This window comes from Vombatus ursinus, unplaced genomic scaffold, assembly GCF_900497805.2.
Source record: "Vombatus ursinus unplaced genomic scaffold, bare-nosed wombat genome assembly UNPS02014812.1, whole genome shotgun sequence".
Classification (NCBI taxonomy): Eukaryota; Metazoa; Chordata; class Mammalia; order Diprotodontia; family Vombatidae; genus Vombatus; species Vombatus ursinus.
In genome coordinates, this window is record NW_020954590.1 from 70,838,452 (window position 1) to 70,856,474 (window position 18,023).

Consider the following 18,023-nt stretch of genomic DNA (forward strand, 5'->3'; position numbering starts at 1 on the left):
AGATTGATAAATCTGAGGAATATAAAGAATATTGGAAGGACCTCTATAAAATACTGAAAAATGAAAAAAAAATCTAATTAGAAGTACAGAGTATATACTATACTACGAAAATGTGAAAACTAAATGAGAATAAATAATCTAAGAAACCTGATGGAAACTTGGAAAAAGGACTGAAAATTTGTTATGACATTTTGGGTGTTCAATTCATGTGTATGAAGTTAAGCAGTTGCAAAGCAAACTTTATTGGTTATATTGATGTTTACTAGCATGTTTATAAAAATTATTTTAAGAATGTGAATGGTCTAAACGAAGGTAATAGTATTGGATATCCTGCTTTTGTCAGTAGAGTATAAGTAACAAATGACTGTTACTCTTCCTTGAGTAGTATTTTTTAAAAAAAGTTTTCTATTCTTGACATTTACAATTACTCCACAGAGTGATTTTATTGTAGCTATAAAAACCACGAGCTGTCTTGGTCATTGACACATATTTAATTGCTTAGTTACTCTTTTTCTGAATGAGCAATCAGAAATATGACATAATAGTCATTTTGGGCAGGGTGGTAAATGAGTCAAAACCAGGAAAAAGTGAATATTTATGTACCTTATTTATTGAGACATAAAGAGTTTATGTACTGTTTGTGAAAATGGACACAGTGAATTTTCATTGTAATGTTTGTTTGTTTTTATTTCACTTGCACTAGTTATGTTTAACACATTCATCTTATTTTGTTTTGTTTTAGAAGTTGGCAAGGCATGTAAGTGATATACCACAAGTTTATAATGACTTTTTAAACAAAAAAAAATTGCAATTCATTTCTTCTCTATTAAAGTATACAGTACTTTCAACTGGCAGAATCATCAAATGAGAAGAGACCTCATAGGCCATCTAGTCCAATCTATATTTGAATAAGAACCTCTCTATGATATACCCAATAAATGATCATCTAGCCTGAGCTTGAAGACCTCCAATGATGGCGAAGTTACTACCTCCCAAAGTACCCCATTTAACTTATAGGGGATTGTTAGGAAGTCTTTTATTATGTCAAACCTAAAGTTGAAATTTTTACCCATTTTCTCTTTCCTTTTTATTGTGACAGCCCTTCATATACCGAAAAATGACTATCACCACTACACATACGCCCCCACCCCATTCCTATGTCTTCTTTCTTTGAGTTAATTTTCTTACATCTTTCACATAATTGTCACATGGTTTATTCTCAAATACATTCTCTATATTGATTACCATCCTCAGGATGACCATCCTTCCTAAAACGTGACACTCAGATTTTTTTTTTCTGACTAGTACAATGTGTCGTGAGACTCTTATCTTGCTATTCCTGGATTCTATAGCTTTCTAAATGCAGTCAAGAATTGAATCAGATTTTTTGTTTACCCTAAACATCATTGATTGGATGGGAATGCAAGCCAATAAAATCCTTACACATTTTTCATACAAATTGCTACCCATCCACTCCTCACTGATCTTGTCATTGTGGAATTGATTTAGAAAACACAATTTAAGACTTTGGGTCACTATTAAATGGTTTATTAGATTTGGCATATAGTTGTAAATTATCAAGATATTTCTGGATATTGATTTTTTTCATCCATTGTATTAGCTATTCCTCCCATCTTTGTGTCCTTTGCACATTTGATAATCATACAATAGATTTCTTTATTTGATTCATTTATTAAAAAAATTTAGATAGCAATAGATAGGCAACAAGGAATAGAGGATAGAAAACTTGCCTCAGAACCAGGAAGATGTCACATCCCACCGCTGGTATGGAATGGTTGTGTGACTCTTGGTTTGTCACTTAAACTCTCAGGTTAAGGAGATTGATGTGGATAGATTGAAGGTCAGGGAACATGATGGGAATGACTTTCTTTATAAATCTATGTTTTTGAGGGTTTCAATTCATTATTTAAAGTATTTCTCTTCATTGCCTCCTTCTTCTTTCCATATATGTCTCTGGAACTGGCCCCAAGTAATTCCCCTTACTGCAGGTAGTTGTTGTTGCTGTTTAGTTTTCATCTGTCTGACTCTTTGTGACCTCATTTGGGGTTTTCTTGGTAAAGATGCTGGAGTGCTTTGCCATTTCTTTCTTCAACTCATTTTACAGATGAGGAAACTGAGGCAAATAGGGTTAAGTGACTTGCCCAGGGTCGTCCATCTATTAAGTGTCTGAGGCCAGATTTGAACTAAGAAAGTTAAGTCTTCTTGACTTCCTGCTAGCTGCTCATTTCTAAAGGTACCCAGTGTCACAAATGTGTCTCAGCAAATTAGGATTGATGTTTACTTTTGTGTACACAGCAGACAGCACAGAGTTGTCTTACAAAATACTAAAGTAGTAGTACATTAAGAATCCCTTCCCACCCCCTGGGACCATTTGCCCAACTCATATTACATTGTTAGATTGTTTCTACAGGACAGAATATACTGCTCCTTTCAACATTTTAAGGGATAAACTTGAGAGATGTGATTTCTAATAGCATTGCTCTTGAGACCTGACCTGGTGTGCTCCTGAATATCTGAATATTGATCAAACAGTTGGCATTAATCAGCATTTACAGTAGGATATTAACTGAGTATGTATAACAATGATAAAAGTTTACCAAAAAAAAAAAATTCCACAGGACCTACAGCATGAACACAGTCTTATTCATCCTTGGAAGAATAAACTCAAACTTAACATGCAAATGAAGACAGGCACATGTGTAAAGTACACATGGGGCCAAAAGATGCCTCTTGACTCCTGGCTCTGGGAGTTTTTTCTCTCTTTGTGGATTCCTTATGATTTCACTTTTTGCATGTGTCCTCAGCAATGGACAAATCACTTCCTGGATCAGCTGGGCTGGCTTTTTGCAAAGCATGATGTCTTAGGTAACAGGGTGGATGAAGTAGTGACTTGGCTGCTGTGCTCCTTTCTCACTGGACTTGGGTGGTGTGGCTACTGCCTGTGGTTATCAGTGGGGTAGTTGATAGTTTTAATGGATTTCCTGGTGTCCCTAATTGGCTGTGCATTCCTGTCTCAAGATACTCAATCATACAGATTAGAAAAGAAAAAAATCCAGAAGAAACAGAGACACTAGGCACTCAGAAATTCATGTCTGCTGGTGGGGGAAAATCACTCAATTTTCCTCCTCCCCCCATACCCCAAAGGACTCATATCGGTCTTCCTTACTTGAATTCTTCAATGGAAGAGAAGCACCAAAGGGCCGAAATAGGGGGATATTCATCCTTATGTATTTGAACAAAGTTCTTATTTAGTAACTCCTGAGCGTCATTCTTTCCAGCTCTTTCACCAACCAAAGTATTCTGACAGAACCAGCCCTTCAGTCACTCCTGGTCCGAAGAGTAGTCACTAAGACTCCAAGTGTTGGATTGGAAATAAGAAGGAAATATTGTTCATGCATTGGGAAAATCTGAGTATGTTCTAAGGCCAGTCCTTCCATTACATAGACAGACAGACAGACAGACAAATACTGATATAGATAATATATCTAGATAGATACAGATATAAACACGGGCAGCTAGGTGGTGCAGTAGATAAAGCGCTAAGCCTGGAGTCAGGAAGACCTGAATTCATATCTGGCCTCAGTTTGCCAGCTGTGTGACCTTGGGCAAGTCACTTAACCCTCTTTGCCTCACTTTTCTCATCCACAAAATGAACTGGAGAAGGAAATGGCAAACCATTCCAGGACTTTTGCCAAAAAACCCCAAATAGAGTCATGAAGAGTCCGACATGACTGAAACAATTGAACAACAAAATAGATATATATAAACATACTGATATAGATATATAGATTATTATAGATTAGATTGTATCTATTGATAATCTATATCTATCTAGATGTATATATAAATATATAAAATCTATCTAGATGTATATATATGTAAAATATAGATATGTCTGTCTATATTTATCTCTATATCTCAATCTATGAAGTGATCAACTACAGGTCCTTGGGGTACTCTACCAGAAACTTTTAAACTGATATCCAGTCATTAATGATTACTTTATGGGTCTGGCCTTTCAACTACTTTTGAACTCACTTAGCTTTATTATCATCTGGCCTTTATCTCCCCATATTTTCAATGAGTGTATCATGAAAGACTGTCAAATGTTTAATACCTAGTCAAACCATATCTGTAGCATCCCTCTAATATACTCAGCACAATATAAATGTTTTCTTTTTTCCCTTTTTCCTCTACTTCATTTTTATCCTCATCTCTCTTCTATAAAAATGTTGGTAGTCTGGTGTAACCTATTATTGATAATAAAATGATGACTCTTTGTAATCACTGCTTATTTTTTATATGTATTAACATTCCTTTAATGATATATTCTATAATGTTGCTAGAAATTGATAACATTATCATAGCTATATAAAGAAGGCCTGAGACTTAAGGATTATTTATCTATAATAAGGAGAAATCTTAGACACTAACAGGGAGTTGACACTGAAGAAAAGCCTAGAGAAAGTAAAAACAAAAAATCCATTAATCATCAAGTCATATTTTTTTAAGTGCCTATAATGTGCCAGGCCTTATGGATACTGAGGATAAAAATACAAAGGTAAGGAAGTCCCTGTCCTTAAACATTTTAACATTTGACTGCAGAGAATAACAATAAAAAAGATTAAAATCACCAGACACAGATAGTCTACAGCCTTGGGCACTGAGTTCACAATAGATGCTGTGACTAGCCACTCTTAATGATTTTTGCAAGATAATGCATAATGGGAGAGGCACAGTAGGATCGGAAAGGTAGAAAAGTTGTTCAGATTTTCCAAAAACAAAACTGGGAGGGTGAGGAGAGGGGAGGAGGCTGAAGAGAATGGAATCTGTATTAAATAAGTCATAGAGGTTGACTTCAATTTCTGGCAACATTGTAGAATTATCAGAATTATTGTTATTCTCTGCAGTCAAATATAAATATATATATATATATAAATAGCATTATTCTATGACAATAACAATTCATTAAACTTACCTTCTAACTAGAACAAAGCTATTTAAACCTGTACTTTACAGAAGCTTAAGTGTACCTTGAGATTCATTTAGGCCTAGACCTATCATTTCAATAATTGTGGGCTTCACTTGTGTGAAACCAGTGGACTTCCACCTAATCCTATTTGAGGTAATTTCCTCTACTTCATGACAGAGACATTTCTGAAAATTACCTTCCCTGATAAATGGTTTGTTTTCTCTGAGAAGTAATGTTTGTGTATAAAATCTCAAGTCCAAGGAGAAAATTATTCATGCATGCTTGTTTTTAATTAGAAAAAAAAAGATTAGTCAACCTTTTGCAAGAGATAACCATATGAAAAGCAACTTTTAATTACTCTTTTGAAGGTTCTTTCCCTGCTGCAAACACGACTTTCCAAATAAATGTTTGAAATAAGCTAGCACTTGTAAGAAGAGGTTAATCATAGAATAGGTCATATCTGAATGCTTGATAGAGTGGAGAGAGGGTTGGAAATGTACTTTCTTTCTCAATCACAGTGAATAAAATCAGGATGTTTATTTTTTATACAAGCCAGGAATTAGGGACTGTTTTCCCCTTATTCCTCTCACTTCATTACACTGTTGGAGTCCTTGGTTATTTTGCATAGTAAGAAACACAATTTGCCAAGAAGGCCATGGCATTTGTTTTTATAATTTTACAATCCTATGAATTTTCTCTCATGTTCCCACCAATGCTGAATTTAATGGCATACTGTCTTTCTATCTTTTTAGACGATACTCTTTACTGTGCCATAGCACATGGATTTCAGGACTAGCTGTGAAGAGGTAGGTGAAAAGTTTCTGTTCTGTTTGGGTTGTTGTTTTGGTTGTTTTGTTAACTCTATCCCAAAGTTTCCCTCAAGAAAAATACAAGCAAAGTTATTTCAACCTAAATTTGCATGACTGGATCCACGGCAGGTTTGGATGTGGACTAAGGGGTTGGCCCATTGAGCCTTTGAAATAATACTACCTTCCTGCAATTGTGGAGAAGGCAATGTTTCCCTAGGCAACCATGTGTCTTCATCATGATCTTTATCAATCAGAACGTTGATGTTCCCCTTACTAGTACATTATGCCCTATAGAATTATTCTGAAAAACCATTCTTTTCAAGCAAATGGTAGTAATATTAATTAAATACTAATACACTGTCAGGAGGAAGGACTTTTAGCCTTTATAGATCCTTTTTGGTGGATTTATGGGAGAACAAAGACAAGAATCATACAGGATGAAGTGTAGAGGAGTTGTAATCTATGTCAATAGAATACCCATATTGATGAAGCCATAGATACTGCAAAATGTTAAAGAATTGGATACTAGTGACTTTATTAAAGTCAGCCTAGTATAGTGATATCATGGTAAAAGCACTTAACTAGAAATCAAGATCATCCTGGGTTCAAATCCTTTCTAGTTGTGAGACCTTTAGCAGGTCTCTTAACCTCCTTTTCCCTGAGCATATAATAAAGATATCATACTTAACACTTCGCATAATTTTGACAGGAATGTCCTTTGTAAACTTGCTATATAATTGTGGACTATTAACATTTATTGCTGAAATTAATTCTTTGTAATACACCTTAAAGAGATATCATCTTTCAGGCTACTAGTAGAAAATTGAGAGTACTTGTTGCACTAATGCTTCTTTCTTTCATTCAATAAGCATTTATTGTGTATCTACGTCTAAGATACGTGCTAGTCCCTGAGGGAAAAACAAAGATGAATAAAACTTAATTTGTGTCCTAACGTTTACAGTAGTCTATACTAGAGCAAAGTTCAGGGAATTGGGCCCTGCTTTCATAACCACTGTTCTTTTAAAAGAAGAGATTCATTAATATTTTATGAAGAATTCAGGAAAATGTCTCTTATTGTTCACTGGGAAATGAAATCTCTACAAGCAAAGACAAAATACAGTTAGTCTTTGCCCTACATTCTTAAATTTTATCCCACAAACATAACTGACTTAAGTAAAAAGGGATGTCCTGAGTAAGGAGGCAGTAAACTTTATTTTAAATTTATGGAAAATTTATGAAAACTGTAGATTTTCCCATAAGTCAATTTGTTCTGTCCATTGGAGGTGAAAAGGATGATGAAGATGAAGAGACAGACATGAAAAAAGAAAGGTCTGTATAACACTGCTTGAAGAAAATGTGAAAGTGTTTTAATGAAATAAAAGTACAAATGAATCTGTAATTTTTAATTTGAAAGTCCTCTTTTTTATATTTGTATGAGCTTAACATTTTAAAATGTTCCTTTTTATTTTCTGAAAGATCAATAATCTGCATATCATTGGATATTAATCTCACGTGTTAATTTGACTACAATTTAAAGTTACAATATAACATTTTCCCCTTAAAGTGAAACCTTAACTGCATATATGAAGAAATCCTTGGAAATTTAATGATTATAAGGTTGAAAGAAAAACACCATATTTCACATAGGAGAAAAGGGGTGAGATCAAAATATTTCTGACCAAAAATTAAATCTTGTACTTTTAAAACTCATATGAAATTGAATCTTTGTAGTTAAAAGAGAGAGAGAGAAACTGGTTCTGTTAATAGTTTTCTTTTATATAACTGTATTCAAGAGTTAGTTGCTTCCTGCAATAGAGGATTTATTAGAGTGACTTCCTTAGTACTTTACCTCAATTACAGAATATTTTTGTTGTACTTTAATTTGAATGGAATTAATTTAATACATATTATTTATTGACTCCTATGAGAAAGACAGTGCTAGGGATACAAAGATTAAAAATAACATAATATCTTTACAATCTATCAGAAGCAGGGGAGATTAGCACAATATAAAATACGATGAAAAATAGAATGTGATAGATGATGAACTATCAAGACAAAATGCCTGGGGAAAGTTTGAGGAGGGAAAAATCACATTCAATTGCTTTACGTAAAGCTTCATAAAGGAAGAGATGTCACCTGAGCTGATGTTAAGGAAAAGAAAGATTTCAACAGGTTCAGTGAAGACATTGTGTCCAGTCATTGAAGATGGCTGCCTCAAATATTTTGAGTAAAAAGGTACACAATAAAATTGGGGAATGGTACAACCTCATTAGTCTAGTACACAGAGTATGTCTAATGTAGCAATGTAAAATAAGGCTGGAAAAATAGGTTAGAGCTACATGATAACATGCTATAATTGCCCCAAATGCTAGAGTATATGTCATCTGAAAGTCAATAGGAAGACACTGAAAACATTTTAGCAGTGAGTAGCATGATTGATTCTATGTCTTAGGAAGATTATTTTGTCAGTTGGATGAAGTTTGGATTGTAGAGGCTGGGACACCAGTTGGCAATCATAATATTCTAGCCAAGATAGTAATAAAATCCTGACCTAAGGCAGTAACATTATAAAGGCTGTCTCACTTTCCTATTTCTATCTCTATCATCCAGTACAGTGCCCATAACATAATAGATGTTTAATGCTTGCTGATCAATAGGAAAGGATGCATGAGAGAGACGCTTTGGCAGCAGCATCAACAGAGCTTGGCAGTTGTTTAGATGGTTGAAGCAGAGAGGCACTGAGGGACTGGGAAAAATCAAATATGACTATTATTTTGAACCTGAGTAATAGGGAGAATGGTTGTGCCATCAATAGCAATGGGAAAGATAGAAGGAAAGACTTGATAATTTCCATAGCTTAGATTTGATTTATACAGCCCAGAGAAGAATTGTTACAGGGCCATGCATGGTCCACTTATAGTGATGTTATTGGCTGAGCCCCAAAACAATTGACTAATCATATTGTGCCTCTGTAAAGAACTACAGTGTCTAGCATGTTTATCTTTAAGATGTCATCATGGAATTAAGATGCTAGAAGGGTCTTCAGTATCATCTAGGTCAGCACTTTGATTGTGAAGGGGGATCTAAGGCTCTGAAAAGTTGAGGGACTTGCCCAGAGGGGAGGATTGGATGATCTGCAGGTGCTGTGGAGTCCATAACAAGTTTACAGCAGGACCAGATCTTCTGATGACAAGTCCTCAGTGTTCTTTTTACTATATCAGAGTGCTGAAGATGTTTTTGCTTCTAAACATGTAATAAACATGACTTTAATTTCTTTTATCTTTCCATTGACTAAGGTATACTGACTAGGCTATTCCTTTAAATGACTAGGAGAAGTCCAGTTGCTTGCTTATTTTCAGCTTCCACTGTGAAAATCAAATTTCATTGGCAAATATTTGTTTAATGCCTTCTATGTGTAAGTCATCGGGTTATGCATTATGTGGGATGTAAAAGAGAATTAGACACATTTCCTGCCCATCAAGAGCCTTATAATTCAACTATAAATAGAAGAAACAAAGAAAAAAAAAGAAAGATTTCAACAGATTCAGTCAAGTGAACTTGTTAGTTATTTTATTTCAACAAACATGCTTACTATATGAAAGTTGTTACCATCAGTGCTTTGGAATTTGACTTAAATAACAATAAAATCAACAATACAGGTACTATCAGGAAGCTATATAAGATGAATTATCTAATAAATATTTTGGGCTATTAGAGCTATCATTTCTGAGGAGGGAGAGAGAACGCAGTGGACTGAAGTGGCTTGTGAAAGATTCAGGGAGAATGTGCACTGAAAGGATGGGCAAATATTTAGCTAGGTAGAGAGGAGAGAGAAGGAGTTCTGGGCAAGGGATCAACAGGCATAAAGGCAAGAAATGAAATATAAATCTGGCTTTATGTGCCTTTCATGAAATTAACTTCAATGTACTCATGTTGTTTTTAGTATTCTACAATGTATGAAATGTCATACTCATTAACAGTTGTGAAGTTTCATGGTTGAAAAATTCTATATTCTGAAGTAGAAGCAAACATGTTAATTATTATAGCTGAGGCTATAGTGCCTGATTACTTAACAGTACATGTTATGGACTGTGCTTCAGTTATTATTGAGTCTCTATTTTCAGTTTCATTTCTTACAGCTTGTTCAGACATTTGCTTTTCTTGTGATATTTTGGTTCTAGGCCTGAATGGAATATGTGGTGGCAACCTGAAAATTTCCCTCGAAAAATGCCTTTCATTTTGCCAAATGACTAGGAATATTGGAAAGAGATATTTTTGGTCAGAAAAATTGTACTAAGATAACAGTTGTGGTATAAAGGGGTGGAGAACCTGTGGCCTAGAGGCAACATGTGGCCCGCTAGGTTCTCAAGTGCAGCCCTTGGAGTGAATCCAAACTTCATGGAACAAATCCTTTTATTAAGGGGACTATTTATTTATTTATTGCTTATATTTATATCATAATAAATATATTTTTCTATTATTTATTAAGGGGATTTGTTCAATAAAGTTTGGATTCAGTCAAAGGGCCACATTTGAGGACTTAGAGGGCCACATGTGGCCTCCAGGGAACAGGTTCTCCACCCTGGTAGTAAATAGAGAGCCACCTTCAAAGTCTGGAAGATACACATTCAAGTGCCGCTTGACATACTCTAGCTTTATGACCCTGAAAAGTCATGTAAGCTTTCAGTGTCCCTGGCAACTCTTTAAGACTATAAATGTGGGGCAGCTAGGTGGCGCAGAGGATAGAGCACTAGTCCAAGAGTCAGGAGGACCTGAGTTCAAATCTAGTCTCAGACCAGACAGTTGACACTTACTAGCTGTGTGACCCTGGGCATGTCACTTAACCCCAATTGCCTTGCCAAAAAAAAAAAAAAAGACTATAAGTGGCAGAGCAAATATTTTTCTGCATTGATAAAGAGAGTTTTCTCACTAAGAGTTCCCCATACCAATAAAATCACAAGACTTCAAAAAACTCTCAACATAAGCTTTTTTTTTTAATGGAATCTGTATACTTATAAAGATATAGTTAAAAAAAAAAACCTCTGTGTTTCTTTTCCTATATACTCCAATGATATCCACATAATTTTAGGAAGTTTAATGGAGGTTGTACTCATATTTGATAACTACCACCCCTCACTCCAGAGCACTTGTGGAAGGACTTAAGCAAGAGTGACACACAAGATGAGAGAACATGAATATTTTGGTATCTCATATACTGGAGGAAAGATCCATGTTGATGTGAGCACAGATTCATCAAAATATTTAAGTATATTTTAAATGACACACTTAAAAAAATACAAACTTGAAGTGCTTATTTAGTCCAAAAATCTTTGTTCATCTGCCCCAGGGTAAATGGCCCAGACTGATATATTTATTTGGGCCATGCAAAATTGATAGGCACAGTCACATTAATTTATAGAATGTTTTATAATGATTTTAAAATATATTTATCTTAATTCAACTCAAACAAATATTTATTCAGTATTAATAAGTGCAGTTAAAGAAATATTTAACTACATTTGAAGTATTGGGCCAGGAACTTTGTAAGACAGAATGACACTATATGTCAAATCAAGTCGACAGATGTTTATTAAATATTTACTATGAAAGAAAGGTAAAAAAAATAGTTCCTGCTCATAAAAAGCTCACAGTTGGGGGAAACAACATGCAAACAATTATATACAAACAAGATATATACTGGACAAATTGGAGGTTATTTCAGAAGAAAGGCACTGCCTCCCAAATGTTTCCAAGTAAAGAAAAAAAAAATAACCTCCTCTTATAACTTGATGATACAAAAGTTAATGTATATGGGGAATAATATTTGAAAACTGAAGATATACTTCAGTGGAAACAGTGGTACTTGGGGCTCCTTACCAAGATTTGCAATGCCAGACAGTAATTTTTTGTTCTACTTTGATCTTAATTGGAAGTGTTATAGAATCAGTCCTATGCATACAACTAAGAAGTAGTAAAATGATGTCTTTGATTTTCTTTTACTTTCTAGTCCTTTCCCCCCTGCCTCCTTGGAAATCTATTCATTATTCAACAATTTACCTACCTCTGTACCAACACACAAAGCCTGACTGTGTGGGGGAAAATCTTAGCAGAGAAGAGTCTAGAATTATGTCCATGGGTCCTGAGTGATATCAGGGGAAACTACTTTTTTCTCAAGTGACCATGAGTTTTGCTTTTAGAAGAACTGTAATTATGGTGTAGTTTGAAAGATATTGGTTTGAGAGATAGAAGGGCCTGAAGGGTACTTCCTGGTCTTCAACTAGCTAGCTGTGTAAGCTTAGCACAGTGGTATAAACTCAATAGCTCTTGATTTCCTTGAGTGTAAATAAAAAGAAGTGATAGTTAAATGGCAGTGTAGATAAAGTAGCAGGCCTGGAGTCAGGAAGACTCATCTTTCTGAGTTCAAATCTGACCTCAGACACTTACTAGTTGTATGACCCTGGGCAAGTCACTTAACCCCATTTGCTTTAGTTTCCTCATCTGTAAAATGAGCTGCAGAAGGAAATGGCAAACTACTCCAGTATCTTTATTAAGGAAACCCCAAATGGGCCCATGAAAAATTGGACACAACTGAAAAAAAATGACTGAATGACAACTAATAAGAAAAAAAGTTTGGAATTTATGAACTCCAAAATCCTAATTGCTGTGTTCTCATGTTTGTGGCAGAAGTGTCTGGACACATTCTTCACAGTTATGACTATATTGTCATCTCTATCGACTGACAAATCTATGTCTTCTGACCTGTATCTCCTACTTTTATAAGGCATTTCTCCTTGGATATCCTGCTGGCAATGTAAACCCTACATGACCCAGAGTTAATTTTATTCCCAAAAGTGAATTCTTTCTGACTTCCTTATTTCTGTTAGTGAGGATACCATGTACTCAGCCTTGCATATTCAAAAACTGAGTATTATCCTTATCTTTTTTTCTTCTCCTTTACCTTCTGAATCACCTAAAATCCTATTCAACGCAGCTAAATGGCTCAGTAGACAGAGTGCTGGACCTAGAATCAGAAAAAAACTTGAATTTAAATACTGCTTCCAACACTTACAAGCTATATGACCCTGGGCAAGTCACTTGACCTTTGATTGCTTCAGTCTCCTCCTCTGTAAAATGAGAATGATACTAGCATATATAATTTATATGTGAAAGTAATTTATTGTTATAATGAAAGTGCACAGGAATTTTAAAAAAGAATGGGATTTGAGAGGGAGAAGAGGGAAAGGGAGAAGGATGGAGAGAGAGGAATGGAGAGAGGGAAGGACATAGAGAAGAGGGAGGGAGAGAGAGAAAGAGAGAGAGAAACAGAGAGAGAGAGAATAGAGAATAGAGAATATCTGTATATTCCTGAATGAAAAGGTAGGACCTAAGTAGGTCCTTAAAAGAATGAATGGTAGAATTTCAAAATGTGGAGGTGGGGAGAGAGTCTGTTCTGAACATGGAGTTTCAAGGTGAAAGTTCTTAGAAGTAGAAGATGACACTGGGAAGACAAGATGCTTAGTAGTACAGTTTGAGTATAACAAACAGTGCATGAAAGATGAAACTGCGTTGTAAGCTAGAGATGTAAGCTAGGTTGATGTCAGTCCATGGATGTTCTTGAATGAAAGAGTAAAGAATCTACAAGGTAAGGTAATGGACAGTCACTGAAGATTTTTGAGCAGGGGAGCTATGTGATCTCACTTGTGCTTCACAAATATTACAAAAATAACATACCACTACGTATTTAAGTGAGTTATTCTTCAAAACATTGTCAAAATGAGAACGGTATATAGACCATTTTTATTACTTCATATCCATGTAGAAGAAAAGTAAATGTACCAAAAATGAGTTTCCTATTTATTGTACACTTTATGTCATCAGTATCTTCTAGTTTCAATCTATTTTGATGCCCTGCACAAATTGCACTGTGAATAGGAGGTATTCCCCTACAAAAAAAATGCAAAACAAAATCAGTATTTCAGTTTATTCAAGTATTCATTTATATTCAGTTCAACAAATCTCATTTATTAATTCATTATAATTGAAGAAACTTGTTGAATTCTTAGTCTGTGCAAGGCCTTGTGGTAGATGTTGGGAATATTTACAGTCCAATACTTCAATGGTTGTCATCTGATTGGAACAAATCATAGCTCCTCCAAACATTTATATCTGATTTAATTCTTGTTTCTGCAATTGTGTGAATAAATGCTCCATAGAAGATCTACCTAATATCCTTGAGGTTATTGTCTGATTTTGTATTAATATTTCATATATAGTAGTGTAGCACTCAGGCTGATTGTTTCCTATCTGTCATTCTTCCATCCTGATAAGCCAGTTCCCTTCTCTAGTCATACATCCACTTGATGATGCCTTTTATTTCAATTTATTGTGTGCAAGTCACATTTGGAAAATGTCATGTCTGTGGGTTAAAGAAAAAAAAAGACAGAATCCCTGTCCTCGAAGCTTTGACAAACTATTAGGTATAGTGTATTAAAGGGGTCATGGACAGCTAGGTGGTGCAGTGGATAAAGTCCCAGGCCTGGAGTCAGGAAGACTCATCTTTCTGAGTTTAAATCTAGCCTCAGAACCTACTATCTGTGTGGTCCTGAAGAAATCACTTAATTTGCCTCAGTTTCCTCATCTGTAAAGTGAGCTGGACAAGGAAATGGCAAACCACTATTGTATCTTTGCCAAGAAAACCCCAAATGGGGTCATGAAGAGTCAGACATAACTGAAACTATTAAAAAACAAAAATTAAAGGAGTCACAATGTCCCAAGTCATTCAAAGGAAGGTAAGATGGCATCTAGATGGAAAAGCTTCATCGTGATGCTATCTGAGGTAGGCTTTGAAGAAAGAAGAACATTTCAATAGAGAGAGCTCACTGTCTATGCTGAGGGAACTAGGTAACATATATATCCATCAAGTCATTTTACTTTCTTGGGCCTCAATTTCTTTATGTGTAAAATGAAGAATTTGTACTAGAAAACTTATGATATAATTGCTGACATTAGAACCTGTTACCCTCTGGCCAAAATAATAGTGAATTCACTTCTAAGCATTTCCTTTGAATATTTAAATAGAATTAATCATTAATTTATGACTTTTTACAAATGTAAAAGAATACTAAAATTCTTAAGGAAGATGCTATAACTGACAAGATACAAACAATTCATGTAGAAATTCTAACATCTAAAGATAACCAGACAAGGTAGGGATAGTTTTCTCTTTAAGCCCAGGCATCACTGCATCATTCTATGTTCTACTTTAAAGTTTATGATACAGTGAGAATGTATTTTAAGATTGAGGGAGGCTTCCTACTTTGTAGTGATTCAAATTTTGTAGTGATTAAGTAATTAAAAGAAGAGTCCACTCACTGAGTAAATACCCCCCAGTTCCTGTACCCTTATATGATACAAATCTCATGTTTTATCTCATCTGTTTATCATTGGGTTCAGTTCTTATAAGGATCTCTTGAAGTGGGAGAGTTTGAGCAAATTATTTGCTGTGCATTTACGTTTGTATTCTTTGTGGCTGGGTTAATACCAAAGACTTAAGAGACCGAAAAAAAATCAAAAGAAACAATTGGTTCAGTGGTTTATTGTTCATCTTCAAGGATCTGTAATTTCATCAGTACATTTATTTCCCCTACCACAGAAGCAGGAAAGAATTCATTCGTGCCTTAATTATTGGTCTTAATGACATCATGCAGCTGAAAATTTTCATCACTTAGTAGGCAACTTTCTGAAGATGAGTTTATCCGCACTAGATAGGCCAATCCTTTGGAAGATAGTCATGGATTGAGCCCACATTGGAAACTTTTTCCCTTTTGGTAGGACTTATCAGAGCTTTTAATCTTTTGGCATTGACCTTAAGAACTCAGGATTACCTCCACAACATAATAATGAATCAGGGTAGGTAATTAAAATGTCTCAAACAATTGATTACCCTACTGTCCCTTTCCTCTCCACAGAACCAATTTGCTCAATCCTTTATAACCTTTTTTTTTCTTCTGTGGGGGATGGAGTGGGGTGGTGGTGGTAGGAACACATATACTCTGGCTCCCTCCTAAAGGGCATGAGTCAATGGATTGCTCTCTACAGAGATTGTTTATGCCAGAGCATATGTGTACCTGCCTATGGAGACAAAATACTCATGTCCAAATCCATGAAAACTGCTCCAAATCAACTTCCTGCTATAATATTTCTATTGTATATAGTTATGTAAAAGGGGATCAGTAACTACTGAAGTACCAGAATAATGTTAAGAAAGACAATTCATATATTGTCACCCTGCAATTAAAAAACATTCAAAACCAAGAATTAGAGTTCCTTTTATTTAGGAAAACTGGAGGCAAAATTCTCATTTTTAACAGAGAATCTTATTGTTCATTTTCTGATACACAAACTCAATTTCCTCATAGCTTTACTTTAATTTAAATGGTTACTTTCTTTTTCTTTATGCACAAGAAGCACTGTTAAAGTTTTAATCTTACAATCATCAGGGTATTTGCCCAGCTCACAAATGCTATTTAGTCTTGATGTTTTAATGTAATTTGGCCATTGAAATAACAATCTGGAAACTAAGCATTCTATTTTCCCTCTCTTTCTTTCCTTTTTTTTCCACTAAAGACAAAGACAGGAATTTGTTTGCTGCAGGATGGTAATCAGGAGCCTTTCAAAGTGCGACTGCACCTAGCCAAAGATATTTTGATGATCCAGGAGCAGGATGTGATATGTGTGTCTGGCGAGCCTTTCTATTCTGGTGTAAGTAGTTTTTTCTTGTGTTGAAGTTTTGTTTTTGTTTTTGTTTTTGTTTTGTTTTGTTTTGTTTTTAATCAATCTATTCAGAGAACTTGCTCAATGTTACCTGCAAGAACTACATAATAATAGTACTGCCTACGTGTACCTCTTGTTAAATCAAAGAGAAAAAATATTTCTTTAACATAACACCCATTTTAACCTAGAACTGAACACCAAGTACTGTTGTATAATCTGATGTTCTATGGTCTTTTATTTTTATTATATGAATAGAGTGGCTCCCATTCTTTCTAGTCACCAAAAAACTATTCAGATGACATGCCTAGCCCTCTTTCCATTTCCCATAGGACCTTCATGAGCAATGTGTGGGTTACTTTGCCCTTGTACTGGTATTCTATTGCTATCACATTTGACTTTTGGAGTTAGTGTTCAAACAATTTACTTCACTCATTTTCAGTGAAGCATGAGGCTGATATGTAGCCTGTCACTGAACCTTGAGTGAATGATTTTCCCAAGTGGATCACATATGAATAATTGCATGGGTGTTATTGATGGAATGATGTCAGAGTTGTAGTGTTTTCTTCTGTTGACATTAAACTGCTGTTGACATTAAAACACTAGTCCAGTAAAGGACTGTGAATTTTATCTTAAAACTTAGATTTTCCTAGAAACAAAGTAAAGGCCTAGAATACTTCATTAGTTCAAATTAAATTTTATTGACTAAAAAAGAATTAACCACTTCTTGTTTAGCTTACATTTTTCATTTTAAAAATGTGATGTTATGCTTGTGCCAAATTCTGTCCAGTGTAACACAGAAAGGCTTTATCTTCTGAGTGTAACCAGCCTCCAGAGTGTGGTTGTATAGGCTTATAGGAATTATATCCAAGGAAACATTCTAAGTTTCCCTTGCTTAGAAAGGAAGAATGAGTAGCTCCTACATATCTAAAGTCCAACTCTAACTCGCATAGCCATATGTAGAATCATGATCCTTTCCTCTCCAAGTGAGAAGAGCCCACATTGTCACTTTGGAAGGACCATATAATATTTATAGGTCTACACAGCACCACTCTAGAGCCTGGTTACACAAGGGTTGCCCTATCTGCTTTTGAGAACATTTTTAAAGATGGGCCATTGAATGACCTGCTCTATCTTGCTCTATTGATTAACCTGCCCCCTTTGGGTATTCAGAACACATTCATAAAACATTAACAGTTTTGCCTCAGATTGATTACTCTTTGTTGCATGTTGTTGAATTACTGTTTCCTTACTCTCTAATACCCCATGGAACCGAGGCAAGGTCTTAAATCAGGAGGATCCTTCCAACTAAGGATAATGAACATTTCACAGACTATTAACTATCTTTTTGTCACAGACCATTTAAATCATCTTGAATCATGTGCTCCAGTTGTCAAAGCTGATTGGAGAAATCCCATAAGGCTACTCTTCCTTCACCTTAGTTAGTG

At 35.1% G+C, this 18,023-nt stretch overlaps 1 protein-coding gene across 1 annotated transcript in view; it reads left to right on the forward strand.

The window, feature by feature from the left end:
- The first annotated feature begins 14,599 nt into the window (after positions 1–14,599).
- The window catches only part of LOC114053986 (gamma-1-syntrophin-like), a 489,285-nt gene continuing 485,861 nt past the window's right edge, over positions 14,600–18,023 (forward strand). Inside the window, exons 1-2 of the mRNA XM_027877092.1 lie at positions 14,600–14,641; positions 16,432–16,566. Coding sequence (XP_027732893.1) covers positions 14,600–14,641; positions 16,432–16,566 — 177 coding nt within the window. The remainder of the gene's footprint in view (positions 14,642–16,431; positions 16,567–18,023) is intronic.